This window comes from Motacilla alba, chromosome Z (genome assembly GCF_015832195.1).
Source record: "Motacilla alba alba isolate MOTALB_02 chromosome Z, Motacilla_alba_V1.0_pri, whole genome shotgun sequence".
Lineage (NCBI taxonomy): Eukaryota > Metazoa > Chordata > Aves > Passeriformes > Motacillidae > Motacilla > Motacilla alba.
Window position 1 is genome coordinate 53,780,641 of NC_052046.1, and position 15,717 is coordinate 53,796,357.

Here is a 15,717-nt window from a genome sequence, read left to right on the forward strand (position 1 = left end):
TATACTCCTCAACCCAGGCAGGAGTTTTCACACCTGTTTCACAATAGTTGGAAAGCAATTTCTTTTGTCAAGCTGGTGGTGCAATTCCAGGGAGCAAGTGGGAAGCTCAGGTCTGGCAATAGCAGTTGAGAAAACAGTAAATTACAGTTGCAAAATCGGGGTCACAGAGACTTTCACTCAGGTTCATTTGCTGCTGTAACTTCTTAAGAGGTGGAGTGATGATAACAATGTGGAGCAGATGCTGTTGGTCAACTGACAGAGTTGTCCATAATGTTCTAACATCCCTAACAAATTTTCTTCTGATTCCTGTAAACATTTTAGTTTCTTGTGGTTCCCTTTCATAGAAACCTTACATTTTCTGTCTAACTTCAGAGAGTTTCTGTCTGTTTCCTTGCTGTATTTTACTGTTACACTGTGGCAGTACACACATCTGTGTTGCAGACATTTTTTCTTCCCTGTAAACTTAAAAATGTTTGAAACGTCCATTCACCTCTCAGACCAAAGGTGAAATGATCACAGAAGTAGTACCAAAGAAACTTTAGTACTTATAATGCCTACTTCACATCAGCAGCAGCCAGATGAGAGATCATGATTTTGCTGAAGAAGACTGACCTGGAAAAATGACAGTCACACCCATTGGTGGCAAACATTTCAGGGTGTTGTAATAAGAAGATTTAGTGGCTGTGTACATTCAAGGCATCTGTGAGTGGCTATTCCCATACCATAGGGAGAAGAGCAGTGTTCAGTTCATAGCTTCCCTTCTGCTGCAAACTTGGAGAAATTCCTATAGAAAAATAGAACTCATCTTTTGTCTTCATAATTGCTCTATTGCCAAGAACAAATATACCACCTGTGGGCAAGAAAAATCCCACCTTTAGAAACCCCCACCTTGGCATACATTATGCCAGAATATGGGTTTTGTGGTTTGCTTGGTAGTTTTCAGTGAAGCACGATACAATATGATTGTTGTATATGAACTTGTACATCTTTTCTCTTCCTTCGTCTATTCTTACCTTGTAAGGTATGATGAAGATAAGTGTATTAAGAGAAGAATGAGGTAAAACTTGCTTTTTAGCCCATGCTGCTGCTCATAATAGAGTGAATCTGTGTGACAGCCTTTCACCTGCAGGCGACCTCAACAGCTGAATGAGAGAGGACTTGCAATGACATGGCATCTTACTTTCCCCTTCAAGCTGTTGAGATCGGCCTCCCTTGCAAACAAAATTCACTGAACTGTAAATGTCCTTGACTTGGCCCAGGCTGCAGCTAGTTTAACATTACCTGATAGAGCAACTGAATGCTTTCAGCTCTGTCCACTGGGCATGCCTCAGACCCCTGCTGCTTCTCTGTCTCTGCCTCCAAGAGAGCTAAATAAGGACTTGAAATTTAAGGTGGGTTGAGCACAGGGATAAATAGTATCATACTGGACTGAAGAGCTTTAGTGTTAGCCCTAAATCATACTGGGTGCCTATTACAAAAGCATGTACTGTATTTGTTCTTTGCTCTGCTATTGCTCTGCTTCACTCTTATGCTCTGCTTGCTTCTCTGTTTCTTTATATCAATAACTTTTACTCATGCAGACTGGATGAAGAACTGAGGGAAGCTTCAGAAACAGCTAAGTAAGATAGCTTTCAGCTGAATCCTGGCATTATATTGTTTCACAGGAATAGCTTGAATGTGTAGTACATTTTGTTTGGTACAACAGGCAGCTTGTAGTTTCAATTACTGTGTAAGTTGCCCCATTTGAGAATTGACTTCCCCTCTCACTGCTTTTGTACTGCTGGATCTCAGTAATAAATAATCATACCCTTACACTATAAAGGTTTTTTTTGCTATTTTTTTTTATTGTTTCTATAGTAATGGGAATAACTGAAATCACATACTCCATTAAAATGGATCATTAAATATTTTCTACTCTTCTCCTCCTATGTCAGATGATTTATACGGTTTTTAAGAGGTAGTTCTTTCTACAGTTTTTTTTTTTCCCAGTTCACTAAGTCAGGGTTAGCTATCTCTGTTAAGGTAGGTATGTAAATACTTCTGTCTTTCCAGTGTTAGCTCGATAGGCTGGGGAATTAATGCTTGATAATAATATTATATTGTCTGTGGTTACTTAATAAACCAGAGGCATGTAGTGATCAATACTTTAAAATGAAAACTCTGTGCTTCAGCTTGAATATAATGTGGAAGTATGGTGTAGAGTACTAAAGAAATCCTTAAGAAGTGCACAGTCCATGACTCACTGAGTAGAGCTTTAGAAAGTGTACAGTGCACTTTCCTCATGTGAGTATTGTACACAAAATTCCTGAGGAGGAGTCTGTGTCTGTTGGATCTAGTATAACATTCTCCCTTGCAGTTTTTGTAACTAAAGATTTGGAGTTTTGAAGTTTCTTTCCAGTCACCTTGTTTTTGCTTATGCACTTCAGGATTTTCAACTAACAGCTTCTTCTTTGCTGTACTTTTTCCAAAAGTTCCCTCTTTTGCAGTACACATTTTCCTTCAGTTCTTCTGAGGTTAGTTTCTAAAACAACCGCAGAGAAATACCTAAAACACTGGCCCCTCCTTTTTGATTCTAGGAGTTAACACTGCCTCAGAAGCAATAAATTCACATAAGTAGTTATCTGATACCACCGCCATTTTGTTAAACTAAAAGGCTTAGCCCCCCTTGAAATGCAACTTCTATCCCTTCTGTTCAAACATTTTCAAATGCATTGTATATGCAATGTTGTCATATAAACATATGCATATGACAAGGAGAAATCTGTTGAAAAAAGCTGCTTTCTTTTTACTCCATTTAAAATAGTAGAGGCAGCAGTGTAGCAAGTGAAAGGGGAATGAAATATTCATATGAGGCATCACTGATTATTGTTACTGTTGGATGTATGAGATCACTGTAGTGCATTTCCCTTCCCTAACTGAAAGAAATAGCTTAAAAATTTGTTGCTCAAACTAATGTGTGTTGTGGGCACTAAGATCCCTACATTCCTAAAAATGACATTTGTGTGTTTGTGCTGTCAAAGATACTCACTACAGTTACTTATTACACCCCCAGATTTGATGTTATATTTTAAAAGAGAAATAAATCAACACAGAAAAAAGTTTACTCATCTTTTTCCTTGTATCCAGAACTAGCTGCCTCTCAAATGATCCAGAAATGGCTTCAATGGAGCAGGAGTAAGAATTTGTGCCTAATACTGTCATTACACTTTAACATTACTTTACAACCATACTGCTAGGAACTGAGGCTGGGTAGACTCCTTAAAGTTTTTTTGAGACCTAAATACTTTTATGGTAATATTCAGGAACAACGTGGTACAAGTAGACAAAGCATTGAAGCTTTCTTATATTTATATTTTATATACTTTATGTATGTGTTATATACTGAAGATTTGTTTTATTTGTGTAGCATTGGGAATGTGTTTGAAGTGTCCTTAACCATTTCCAAGCAGAGAGAGGTATAATTGTTAGCCTGAGAATATTCTGATTAAATTATATTAAAAACAGATAGAAAAAGTGGAGCATGACCGTGAAGATGGTTCCATGCATTATCCTAAATTTTAAACTAGCTATTCTCATTCAAAGATTAAAAAGTCTAATCTTTTACTTTGATTTCTGGGCCACACTCTTAACATGTGCCTTCTCTTTGCTTTTCTGCTTCTCAGCTTCTTTGGTAATTATTTTCCCGATCAAGCATCTTTAGATCTTTTCCTTTCAAAGATGGACTTTTTCCTTTGGAAATGGGAATGTGTCAGTCCCCTGGTGTGCCATTGCTCTGTCTGATACCATAACTGTCGTATGCAAATGGAAAACCCTGCAGTGCTGCTCTTCCTGTTGATCAGTGGGAGTGTTTGTAGGCTCACTGACACTTCCTTGCTGGAGCAGCATGTCAGGAGAGCCAGCCCTGCAGCGAGTGGAGTGTGTGTCCTGGCCAGTGTGCACAGGGCAGAGGGATTGAGGCCTCTGCTCTCCCTGCACATCTGACAGGTCTGTAGAAATACAGTAATACTCTGTTGTCTCACACTGTACAGGAAATACTATATAGTAAACCTGAATCCTTAGCAAAAGATTCCATGAGTATTAATAAACAGGCAAATAATTAGAAGTGTATGTAGCAAAAAGTTGCATAAATAAATTGAAGCTTTGGTTTTCACTTAATAAAAAACAAAACAGTGCTCTAAGAAGCTATCACTTTATCATACCTTTTACACAGGTTAGAACCATAAGCTAAATTCCTGATTTCTGAACTGGTGTTACACCTCATCTCTTTTTTTTCTCAGACACTGTTTTATTCTATAATGAGTCAATATGAGAACTGTTTTTCAAAGAACAAAGGATGACATATGAACAAAAAATGACATATTAAAGACTGTGATTTTGACCTTTTGTGGCTTGAACAGCTTTCCTGTTTTTCTCAAATGATAAGCTGAGCAGCAAAAAGCAATATGAGAAGAAAATTTACATTTATATTAAATAAATATACTTAAGGCCAAATTAATGTTAATTCATGACATTTATTTTCTCTGCATAAATATGAATCTGTCTTCAGAAGTGGCAATAATTTTCCTGTGGTCATATCCCTTATTTCTTATGTCATTTCTTCAGGAAATAGCATCTTATGTAAATTACTTCACTCTGAGAACAGCTGTTTTACACAGACTTTTTTTCTGTATGCTTTCTGCTGAAACACCTCTGGAGTCTGCCCAGCACTTAGTTTGCTTCTGTTGTCTCTTTCATTTTGTTCCAATGGCATTTGTCTATTGTCATGCTCCCTTGTGTTCTATTTTGTTCAACTCCCTGCGCTTTTTCATGATTTAAAAAAAAATATTGGGAAATAATTCATGGTGGAAGAACCATTGTGTAACAGTTAATAAATATTGAGGAAATTTTAAATTATGTATTCTTTAAGGAAGACTGTATCTTGAGGCAGCATTTATGAAGACAACTTCTTACTTTAAAGAATACTTCTAAAGTTTTTGATGACGCGTGCTTTGCACTAAGTAGCAAAGCTATACGCTTAGGAACATTTTTAGGGGTACCCATTCCTGCCACTCTGTTGTGTCATTCCACCAGTGGATCTTTTCCCACCTGATACACTTCAGATTGGAATTGCTGAAAAAATAGTTGTTAATTTTAATAAAACAGTAACAGAACTTACTAAGGTGTGTACTTCCATAGATGTACATAGGATGTAAGTTATTTCACACTACTGCATTTAAGTAAATGAGAGATAAGGACACCCAGCACTTTGTGGGAGCTCAGAATTGGGGAAATAACTAACTCTTTGTTTTCAGAGCAGTCATTAATTTTTTGTTGTTGTTCTTTGTCATTTTGTCTTTATTAAATAGCATCGACATGACCCTGAAATAAGAAGCATCCTTGCCAGGCATTTGAAGAAGAGGATTCACATGGATTTTCATCACCCAGACAGTCACAACCATGCTGTACAATAAGTGATTTGGTCAATTGTATTTGGTTTATAAATTTCCCCTGTCATTCAGCGGTTCAAGAAGACTAAAAGGGCCAGTCCTGTGGCCATGGAAACCACAGAATTTTGGGTCCTGGTTATTTTTGTTGTTTTTAGAAACAGTTTTCATTAGGAAGGCTATATCGTCTAACATTGGTTTCTCTGTGTGTGCCATTTCTGTTTAAAAGGATACCATTTTACCAACAGTGTGCCTCATGAATAGGTCAATGAGGATGGGGATTTTTTAATTTTTGTCTTCAGCATATTAGTGTTTATGCATAGCTGAATGCAGTAGTTATTGTTACAATAAGTGTTAGTTTGCTTGTGTCACAGAGCAGCAGCAACTTTACTGTTTAAAAATAACTTCAGCTGTTATGCAGGACTTTCTTGAATTTGACAGGCCGTGTTAGATCAGGCTTTGGGCAGCCTGTCGTAGTGAAGAGTGTCCCTGCTCAAGGCAAAGGGGCTGGAACTAGATGATTCTTCAGGGCCCTTCCAACTCAAAGTATTCATGCTTTTATAAATTTGTGTTTTTTGAGGTCTGAAATATCTTTCCATCTTCATTAAATGACTTTTTTGTTTGATCAGAGAAAAGTGTGATATACTAAGAAATAATAATTAGTCTTGTTAGACTTCCCAGAGGATGAATGAGTAACTGAAATTAATTTTATTTTAATAATTCAGTTTAGTATATTTATTTTAGGCATAATTTCCTAGAAGCAGCTAATCCTGTAAATTACTTTCATATATTCTAAAATCCTTGGAGCATTAATTTATTGCTACTCTCTAAGCCTGTTTCTTCCAGAACACTTTTTTTAAAGTTACGAGTCTTCAAGTGACATCCTGTCTCCAATGGTGAAGACTGTTAATTCTCAGAATATGAATCAAATATTATTTCCTACTGGGAGCTGAAAGCTAGGAGTCATACTCATTTGTTAGAAATATTTGTTAAAATCTTGCTCCAAGTGTTTCTATTAGATAAAAAATAAGTCTTATAATGCTATTTATTGTCTGTGTCACAGAACACACCAGTAAAAACATTAAAGGGAAAAACCCTAAGCATCTTTATTTGCTGGGGTCCTCTTTATTTGCACAAAAGATACTACAGTAAGTCCTACTCCTTACTGGGAAATAGCTTCAGTTTCTCTGATCATGCTTTTACAGGAGTGTGCAAATTAGTTATCTAGTGATTTCTGCTTGTCTGCTTTAAAAAAGATGAGAATCAAGAAAATGGCAAATGTTTTCTCTTACCCTAATGAATACGCATAGGCACTTTCCAAACCTGCTGACTCGTCTGCCTTTTGGGAAGTCCTAATGGAAGTCTTATTATTACATACTCTCTAAAATATTGTTCTTTTTTCAGAAGATTCTTGTATGCCCTAGAATTACACCTGTGGATTCTTTACTTTGTAAAGAAATCCTTAGACATAACAATTCACCTTGTTAGTATGGTCTGACTCTGGTTCTGCTTTCAGTTCAGAATTATTGATGAAAGAGAAAACAAGCAAAGTATTTCTTGGGGCGTAAAGCTTGAGCAGAGGCAGTAGAGCATGAGCCTTCATTTTTTCAGCAGGATCTAAACTGGAGGTTCTATTCTGAGCTTAATTTAAAAGTTTGATGGTTTTTTTTTGTGGTTTGCACATTTCCAACTCTGTCAGTTTGTCTTGTATTTGCAAGATAGTCTGCAAGCAGTGAAGCAAGTGTCTGTCATTGTGAGCATAGTTGTTCAGTTACTGTAATGAAACTGACAAAATTGTCAGAAGGGCGGAAGTGTGCTTTCTTATTGGCCAGCATGAAAACCGAAATAGATGCCCTCTGCTCTGTGCTGGTATCTCTGACTTGCTAGTCTGCTGTGTCACATCTTTCTGTCAGTTCCTGTAAATTTTCACAAAGGAAGGGCCTAATCCTGCTGACCATTGTTGCTGCTCTGTAACCTTGTCCTAAAGTAGAGTCTGGTAGTGTCCACCTTTCCTCAGATATTTGAATCCTGGCTTGTGTCTGCCTTATAAAAGTGCTGTCACTTAGTATATTGGGGATAATGTTTTATGTAAAGATTAATATTTGTATTGACTTCCAAATGCTAATTAAGCTTCATTAAGATCTAAACTATTAGAAGCATTTAGTAGCATGAAGTTGCATCTTTTGTAGACCTGTAGTTGAAGCCTCTTGAGACAAGCCACATGACCTGTGTCATGCAATAGATGAGAAAAGTTTCTTGTAGAAGAAAAGTTCATGGCAATGCAGAGGTTCAGCACAAATCTTCATTCACTCTTTGACACCTATGTGGGGTATAAGAGATTTGTGATTTTAATGGTGGACATCAGCTCAGAGTTGAGTTTAATTCTACTTGCTTTGTGTGAAATTACGAAGCAACAAAGTTAAAAATTATTCTGCCCATAATAATAATAACATTAATGGTGGCAGCCTGAGATGAAAGGAATTTGTTTAAGCCAGATGGCACATTAAAACAAAATGGGGCATTGATAGTTAAAAAATGATTGCAGGATCAAAATGTGGTTATCTTTGCTTAATAATATATTTTAAAAAGTTTTTTAATGTTATGATAAGGCAATTCTATGTTATACTAACAATAACATGTCAATATTACTAAATCAGTAGTTTGTTGAAAGAGAAATATCGTATATATAATTGCACAGATACAAGATTTATATATGGATTTTTTCTACTGCGTATCAGAGTGCTGAGATGAAATATAAATTAGTAGTTGCAATTTTTTTTGTTAAAATACCTATGCTGACCTAAATTATAGATTAAGCAATACAAGAATATCTAATAGCATTGTATGGATATATATACATATGAATCAGAAATAAAGAATTGCAACCCACACCTGGACATACTTCCTTTCAGCTCCAGATTGCAGGGGTTTTTATTCTCTGGGTGCATGGAAACACTTGATTGGTTTAGATCACTTCTTTTTATAGTATAGAAATATTTTGTTTTATTTTGGATTCCCTGCCTGTTCTTCCAAAAACTGAAACTGAGTAAATTTTGTTTCTCATGGTAATATTCCCCATCTCCATGTATTAAAATCCTGGCTTTGTTGATACTAGCAGTACTGTTCCTGAAAGAAAGCAGAAGGAACTCTTTAAATTTCTTTCTGATTTGTGTCTGTGCTATTATGTAAAATCAAATCCACAGGTAGTCCATCTTATATGTCACAAAGTCAAAAGCTACGGGGCAGCAGGAGATTGACTGTGAAACCACTGAGCAGGTTAACAGCCTTACTGACTTCACTGAAGGAAGGAGTCAGAGCTGCTGGTGGACGTGGAGTCCTCTCACCTGCCTGGTACACTGTGCCTACATGCCGCTCTACAAGTGTGTCAAAGGGGCCGATTTATACTGCCGCTAAGTAAACCTGGCTGATTTTTGGAGCTATCCTGATCATTGTCCAGTAGGCACCAAATACAAGATTAAAGCTATGGCTTCTTAATTGCGACCCACCTGAAAGCAGCTCTATAAGTGCTCCTAGACATTTTCAGAGTCAAAGAAGCTGGATTATACAAACCTTTCATACTTGTTGAAAATAGGTTTCTTGACTTCTGATAAGTTTGGAGATATATCAGATATTTACCAAATTATCAGTTTCAGTGTAATAAGTGACCCTTAATTTCCTACTAGTGGCACTAGTGGAAATAACTGACAAGTCAGATTGTGTTGGCTGTGCAGCAAAATTTGTTTATCTCTAGGGGTGTCCCTGTATTGCCTGGCACAGATGAAGCCAATTGAGCAGGCATCAGGAGATCAGCAGTTTAACTTCTCATTCGCTGTCACTTTTCTCCAGTCATGCAACCCCTCTGGCATGCTGTTCCCACTGCAAAATGCAGCTGCCATGCAGGCAGTAATTTCCTATGCTCAGAAGAAGGCCAGAGGATGGCACTGTGAAGTTAAAATGTCAGCTGTTCCTGTTTGCACTGTCATGATTTACAGTTCTGTAGTCTCTGCTTGACAAGAGGCCAACAACTACAAAATACAAACTGTCCTCCAAAAAAGTTACTTTGCAAAGGTACTGAAGTCTCTTCAAAAATTATGTGCTTGGTTCTTACACTTATTTTTCCTAAAAACATTTCACCTATTTCAGAAGAAGTGGTCGCTTACTGCTCACACAGTGTGAATTCTGTCAGCAGTCTTAGTGACTCTGGTTTGTCCATTCAGCCCAAGCAGTAGAATTGACTGGGCTATGCTCCGCCCTGCTAAATTTGAGAATCTGAAAGGAGCTACAGCCTAAGCTTGCCACATTTTTTTTTGTTCCTTGTTGTTTTCCTGCATTTGAGATAATCCTCTTAAATGTAGCTTTGTGGAAATAAGGCAGAACCTCTCTCAAGACTTTTAGTAGTTGATAGTACATTGAAAAGTGCAGACTGCTGTAGGCTATTTGATGTATCTGTGCCAGTTGATCCTGCAGCAATTATTAGTTTTAAAGAAAAACACACATGACTGATTTTACAAGTACACTTACAATCTCCTTTTTTTTCTATTTTGGAAAATCCAGTGTTTTGGTCTTTTATATAAAACAGGAATCAAAAGGCAAAATTGCTTTTTTTCCTTTTAAATGAAATTAATACTATTATTACTAGGAAAAAAAAGTAATTTTGTGTGCTAGTATGTGCATATACGTTAGCATTATTAGCAAGGTCTTTGTTGGCTTCAAAGGATGAAGGTTTTGGTCTTGAAACCAGAATTATGTTAGGTGTGAAAATGCACTGTACTATGTCACCACTATAGTACATCATATTTGGATTGTAAAGACAGAAGAAATGTCTTTCAAGCCAATATAATATATTATGAGCAAGTAGTTTGAATGCAGCACAGCACTGTTTTTGAATGATTTTTAAATGCTTTGAGGGTCATAACAGTAGACCCATGTGCCTGTCCTAACACTGCAATAGTGACCTATGAACAGTCTTAGGAGTAAAGACTGACTCCAAAGAATGAGGTTTCTGTAGTGTTTGAGTTGACCAGCTGTGACCTCTTTGGAGGGCTGCTGCAGAAAAAAAAAAAAAGTGCAGTGTTTCTCATATAGTATCTAGTCTATCAGAAAAATGGGTAGACTCTAAGCATTTCAAGCCACAGTTCAAAGGAATTAAATTTATTTCTTTATTTCACTTCTTAGTGTTGTCTGGTTAGATGTTTATAAGTCCAAACCTCACTGCTAAAATATAAGCAGTTAAAAGAAAATTCAAATATGCCATGTTGAAACTTTATCTTTTTATCTCTGTTATGTATTTCAGTAGGCAGCAAGCAAAGCAGCCTTTAGCAATGGTAGGAAAATAATCCACAGAGTACTTTCCATGCTGCTCCCTGAGGCCTGGTATGTAAAGTAGACTCTCTCCGTGAGATACTGACTCACAAAATGAAGTGCTGGCTTTCTAGCACAGACTTATATTAAGCCATGAAGACCATGAACTTCATCTCTGTCTTCATCCATTTGAAGTAGGGGTAACACTGTCTTAAAGAGTGAACTGAAAGAACACGCAGAATATTAATGTGAAAATTGGCCTTTATGATGTAAAAAGTAATAATAAGGAACACAGCAAAAATCATCAGTCAGAGAAAGGAAAACTAGGGGAAGGAAGAACAGGTCAAGGAAATGACTGGGGGAGGGTAGGGTTGCAGATGTCCTTCTGCTTAAGGCTCCAGTCTCCTTCCACATTCTGGTGCTCCTTGGGGAGAGCTTCTGAAGCATAGAAGGCCTATTTGCCTGGAGCCGTTGCTTAAAAGAAGCACAAGTGAGTTCTGTTCCAAATGTTATTTTCCCCCCTTATTTAAAGAAATTATGGAATACCTGGAGATAAGTGGCTTAATCTGTTGTTCACTCAGTTTAGACTAAAACTCACTCAGCCAGTATGTAGACAGCAGAGGGGAAAAAGCTGAAGAAATGTTACACAAATTTAGAAAATTAAATTTTGCACATTTCTTAGTGACTTGCACAGAATAAGCATGAGTCAGAAGACATCATAAGTGTGAATTAGGAAACAAATTAAATATAGAAAGGAAAGAGCAAGATGCAGTCGGGGGGCATATGGAACATGGTGTTTCATAGTGGAAAATAGCTGCAGGAGAGAAATGACAGAATAGAAGATGAACTATGCCAAAGAGGAAAAATGGAGGCCAGAAATGCAATATAAAATAATAAAAAAAGAAAGCTTATTGCCTTAGGAGAGAATTCTTGTATTACTTGAAGGATCAATAGCAGTGCTCAGACAAGAAGCTGCCATCTTCCAAGGGTGTCACAGTGGTATGTGATGGCATAGATTTATACAGCAATAAAAGACCTCAAGTTATCTGCTGGCTCACTTCCTACTGCATTACCACTGGAACAGAAAAGAAAATCAGTATGGTGAAAGTAGTGAATTGAAAACTGCAGGTTTTGGGATCAAGCAGTAAAATTAATGAGACGTTGCTGATCACCAAAGTTGGTCTGATACTCTTTTAAGTAGAAGATTTGGCTTTGGTGGAGTTCCATCACTGATACAGTCATACTTACTGAACAGATGAACCTGGAACATGGTCCACCAATAAGATTACACTATCCAGGTACTGTATTCCCAGGAGGAAAGATTCATGGGTACTGGCTGCTGCTGTTTTCTCTGGAATCAATTTTCTTGGGAAAAATTTCCTTTACAATAGAATTTTGTTTAGTTTTCAGTAATTGGAGATTTGGAATCTCTATTCTCTCTGGTAGGCTGCAACACACAGTAACTGTGAGAAGTGTCTCTCGTTGACAGCTCTCATTAGATGGAGAGAAAAATTATGAACACACTCCTTCCTTCTTTTTCTCCCCAGCTCTGTATGTTGAGCATGTTGCCTTATGGTCAGGTTGTGATATCCCTTTGATCGTTTGGGTTCAGCGGTTCCAACTGTGTCCCCTCTCGACTCCTTGTGTACTCCCAGTTGCTGGTGGTGTGGGTGGAGGAGCAGAAAGTGGCTTGACTCTGTGTAAGCCTGCTTAGCACTGACTAAAAAAAAAAATTACTGAGAGGTTGGTGAGGCACTGGAACAGATTGCCCAGGGAAGTTGTGATGCCCTACCCCTGGTTAAGACCAGATTGGATGGGGGTTTGAGCACCTTGGTCATCAGGTGTGCCTGTCCATAGCAGGTGGGTTGGAACTACATGATCTCTAAATTCCCTTCCAACTCAGGCCATTCTGTGGTTCTGTGATTTGTTTGTTATCAGTGTCATTTTGGCCACAAATCCAAAACAGAACCATACAAACTACTATGAAGAAAGTGAACTTGTATCCCAGCCGAAACCAATACATCAGCTCAAAACCAAGCTGCTGTAAATAAACATAATTTTGGCCTGCTAAATCTGAATTCGGGCACCTTTATCTTAAAATGCTATGCCTTAAAGGGAGCAGTGATCAGCTAGATCACTGGTCTAGATGTTTTTGGTGTTCTGAGATTTTCAGTTCATGGGAGGCTTTTCAGACAGGTTCAGTACCTGCTCTGGGCATTTTCTCAATTGCCAGAGTATGAAGGGAGTAAAAATGCATGAGGCTAGTGATGTGAACCCACAGAAACAATGTTGTCACCAGTTTTGTTAACTTACTTGCCTGGTCTAGCAGGTCCTGGGGGCGGGTGGTGGTGGGGGGCTGGTGGAGGGAAAAGTACTCTGTTGTGCCAAATCATACAGGGACAAAGTGGGGTAAAGGGGTAAAGTCCCCTCAGAATTTCTCTTCTGAGGCTGCCTAGACACCCTTCTCATTTTTGACTGTGATTTCAGCTGCTACACTTTTTGCAAAGTTGGTTCTCTATTTTCCTCTCGGACCAGCCTGGGAAAAGGTGGGGGTTTTTTGTGAATGCTAAATAGAACCCAGAAGAGGCACTCTTTTTATCACCAATGGCTTATTCTGGATTTTTCCCTCTCTGGTTTGCTTAGCCTGGTAAGTTGTTGTTGTTGTTGTTGTTGTTGTTGTTGTTGTTGTTGTTATCATAATCATCATTATCATTATTATTACTACTACTACTGCTACTACTACTCCTAATCCATTTTAGGTGTTTTTACTTGCCTGTTGCCATTCACCAGCACTTCTTCCATTTATAAGCTTCCTAACTTTATGCCAGCTTCAAATGAATAATTACTATTGATGAATGGCTTAGTTTTTTCCATGTTTCTCATTCAAACGGTACTTTTTTTAAGTGCCTTCTCCTAAAGTAGGAATGTAATGCAGTGGGAATCTTGAGGAAACACAAGAAGGTTTCTCAGAATCTTTAGTGACCTGAAGCTCAGAGGTTGTGAGACAGTGGTGACAACTCACCTAGGTAGACAGGTGTGATAGGATGTGTTACAGAAGACACATATTAATAAATATATATGCAAATGTGTAGCTACATAAATTTATGAGCAAAGCCAGAGTTGAGAAAGATTATGTTGCATTCAAGCTTTGAAAGATCTGCATCTGTTGCTCTGCTGCCTAATGGTGGCTGGATGTTAGGTCAGCTGTCCTAGGGATACAGCCATTTTTATGCCCAACAGAATAAACCTATGAATTTCCTCAGGTACACTGCGAAAATGCAGAGTCTGTGGTTCTTTTAGTTTTAACTTTATTTCAGTGACAATTCACCATCTGGTAACACAACATCTCACTGCTATTTGCCTTTTTTTTTTTTTTTTCATTCTTAGTGTGAATTTTAGGAAGATTTTGTAAATTCAGGGGGAAGAAAAGCCTTTGGAGGGTCTGCCTGTTTTGGTTTCTTTTCACTTCCATACATCCAGATCTGAAGTCCATGGGGTGCCCATATGGCTCCAGCACCTCCTCTTTTCCCATGGGAGAAGCATGGAGGCCACGTAGTTTCTGCAAGTGCTCAGAGCTTTCCCCGTGATAGGTGTCCTTCTGTCATGGAGGCCATAAGGAACCTACCTCATATACTGGCACCTGGTTTAACCAGCTTGGTTTGTCATTACACTAATCTTTGTGGTGAGCATGGAGGAACAGATGTGTGACAGCCTTTCAGAGTTATTGGTGAAAACTGATAGAGATGTGCAAAAGCTACACACCTAGGCAGCACAGAATCTGAAGAATATGAAAGCTAAAACTTAAGGCATCATTTGTGAGAGAACATCTTGAGTTATGTTGTGCTGCTTTCACCTAGGATTTTGTTTTTGTAAATTACTGACCTTGCTGGGTGCCTGTACATTCTGTCTTCATTAAAGAAACACAAATAAGGAAGTCAACACAAGTATCCCTGACAACACCTGATAGAAAAGAAAGAGGAGAAGAAAGCAAACAAGTCTAATTGTTTCATTAAAAAAAGGGCCAAACCTAAAAACATTTTAATGTATTTAGAAAACTCCAGACTACTTAAAAATCAATATTGATATGAATATTGATATTAATAACTTGGAAATTCTGTGGGTTTCCAGTGGGTTTTTTTACTATTTAGTAAGCTCTATCCAAGAAATTGAAAAAACTTTGACTGCACATCATTTTTGAACATGCAGGTGTTACAGGGTGCCTGTTCAGTGCCTCTGCTTGGGAAACACAAGTTTTTGAATGTAGTGGTCATCAACTGCTGCAGTCATCAGCAGACAGATTCATCAGAGAGACATTTCTGTCAGCTGTTACAAGATCACTCAAGAGTTAGAAACTGCGTGCACATGGGAGATCAAAAATAAGAATTAGTCATTTGGAGATTCCGGTTGAGAAGATGAGATTTTTTTCTGAGTACATTAACAAGAAAAGTGAAAACCTGACCATGTCTGGTTTTTGGTAGCTTCTTCCTGTAGAGCCAGATCATGGTCTTCCCTTTTCTTAAGAATTCTCCCTCAAGACCATGCAGTGGCTCAGAAAGACAGAAGCCTAATTTACTCTGCTCACAGCTTATGGCAGCAAATGCCTTTCCCTCACCATCGGTTCATGTACGCCAGGCTTGGGCAATTTCTGCTTCCCAAGACAGCCTGCAGAGAGGCTGTTGTTTAGAGTGAGTATTTTATCTGAGCAGCTCTTTACCAGCTGCCAGGTTCACTCCTGGCTGTGGCCGTACACTGTCCTGCTCCTGCTGTCCCACAGCACACCCTTCCCCCTCGAGCTCTCTGTCCTTCTGGGTTAGCCTTCTTCCTGTTCTTGCATTTCTGAGACTGGATGCAATAGGTTGTAACTATTTGCATAGGCAAAATAACAGCCTAGGGCCAGTACACTTGTACACCTACATTCTCTGGCTGTTCTATTAACAATGCAATAGTCTATCCTAACTGCAGTGAAACATAGGAAAGACTGTTTTACCTGTTA

General features: G+C 38.2%; 1 protein-coding gene across 7 annotated transcripts in view; it reads left to right on the plus strand.

Moving 5' to 3' along the window:
• Nucleotides 1-8,314, plus strand: part of PRUNE2 (prune homolog 2 with BCH domain) — a 133,146-nt gene extending 124,832 nt beyond the window's left edge. For 2 of the 7 annotated variants that reach the window (XM_038123549.1, XM_038123557.1), the window contains 4 exons: nt 1,022-1,057; nt 1,581-1,619; nt 3,127-3,174; nt 5,346-8,314. In XM_038123549.1, coding sequence (XP_037979477.1) covers nt 1,022-1,057; nt 1,581-1,619; nt 3,127-3,174; nt 5,346-5,367 — 145 coding nt within the window. In that variant the 3' untranslated portion in view covers nt 5,368-8,314. The remainder of the gene's footprint in view (nt 1-1,021; nt 1,058-1,580; nt 1,620-3,126; nt 3,175-5,345) is intronic. The other 5 variants (XM_038123552.1, XM_038123550.1, XM_038123554.1 and 2 more) reach the window with 5 other exon arrangements.
• Nucleotides 8,315-15,717: the final 7,403 nt, after the last annotated feature.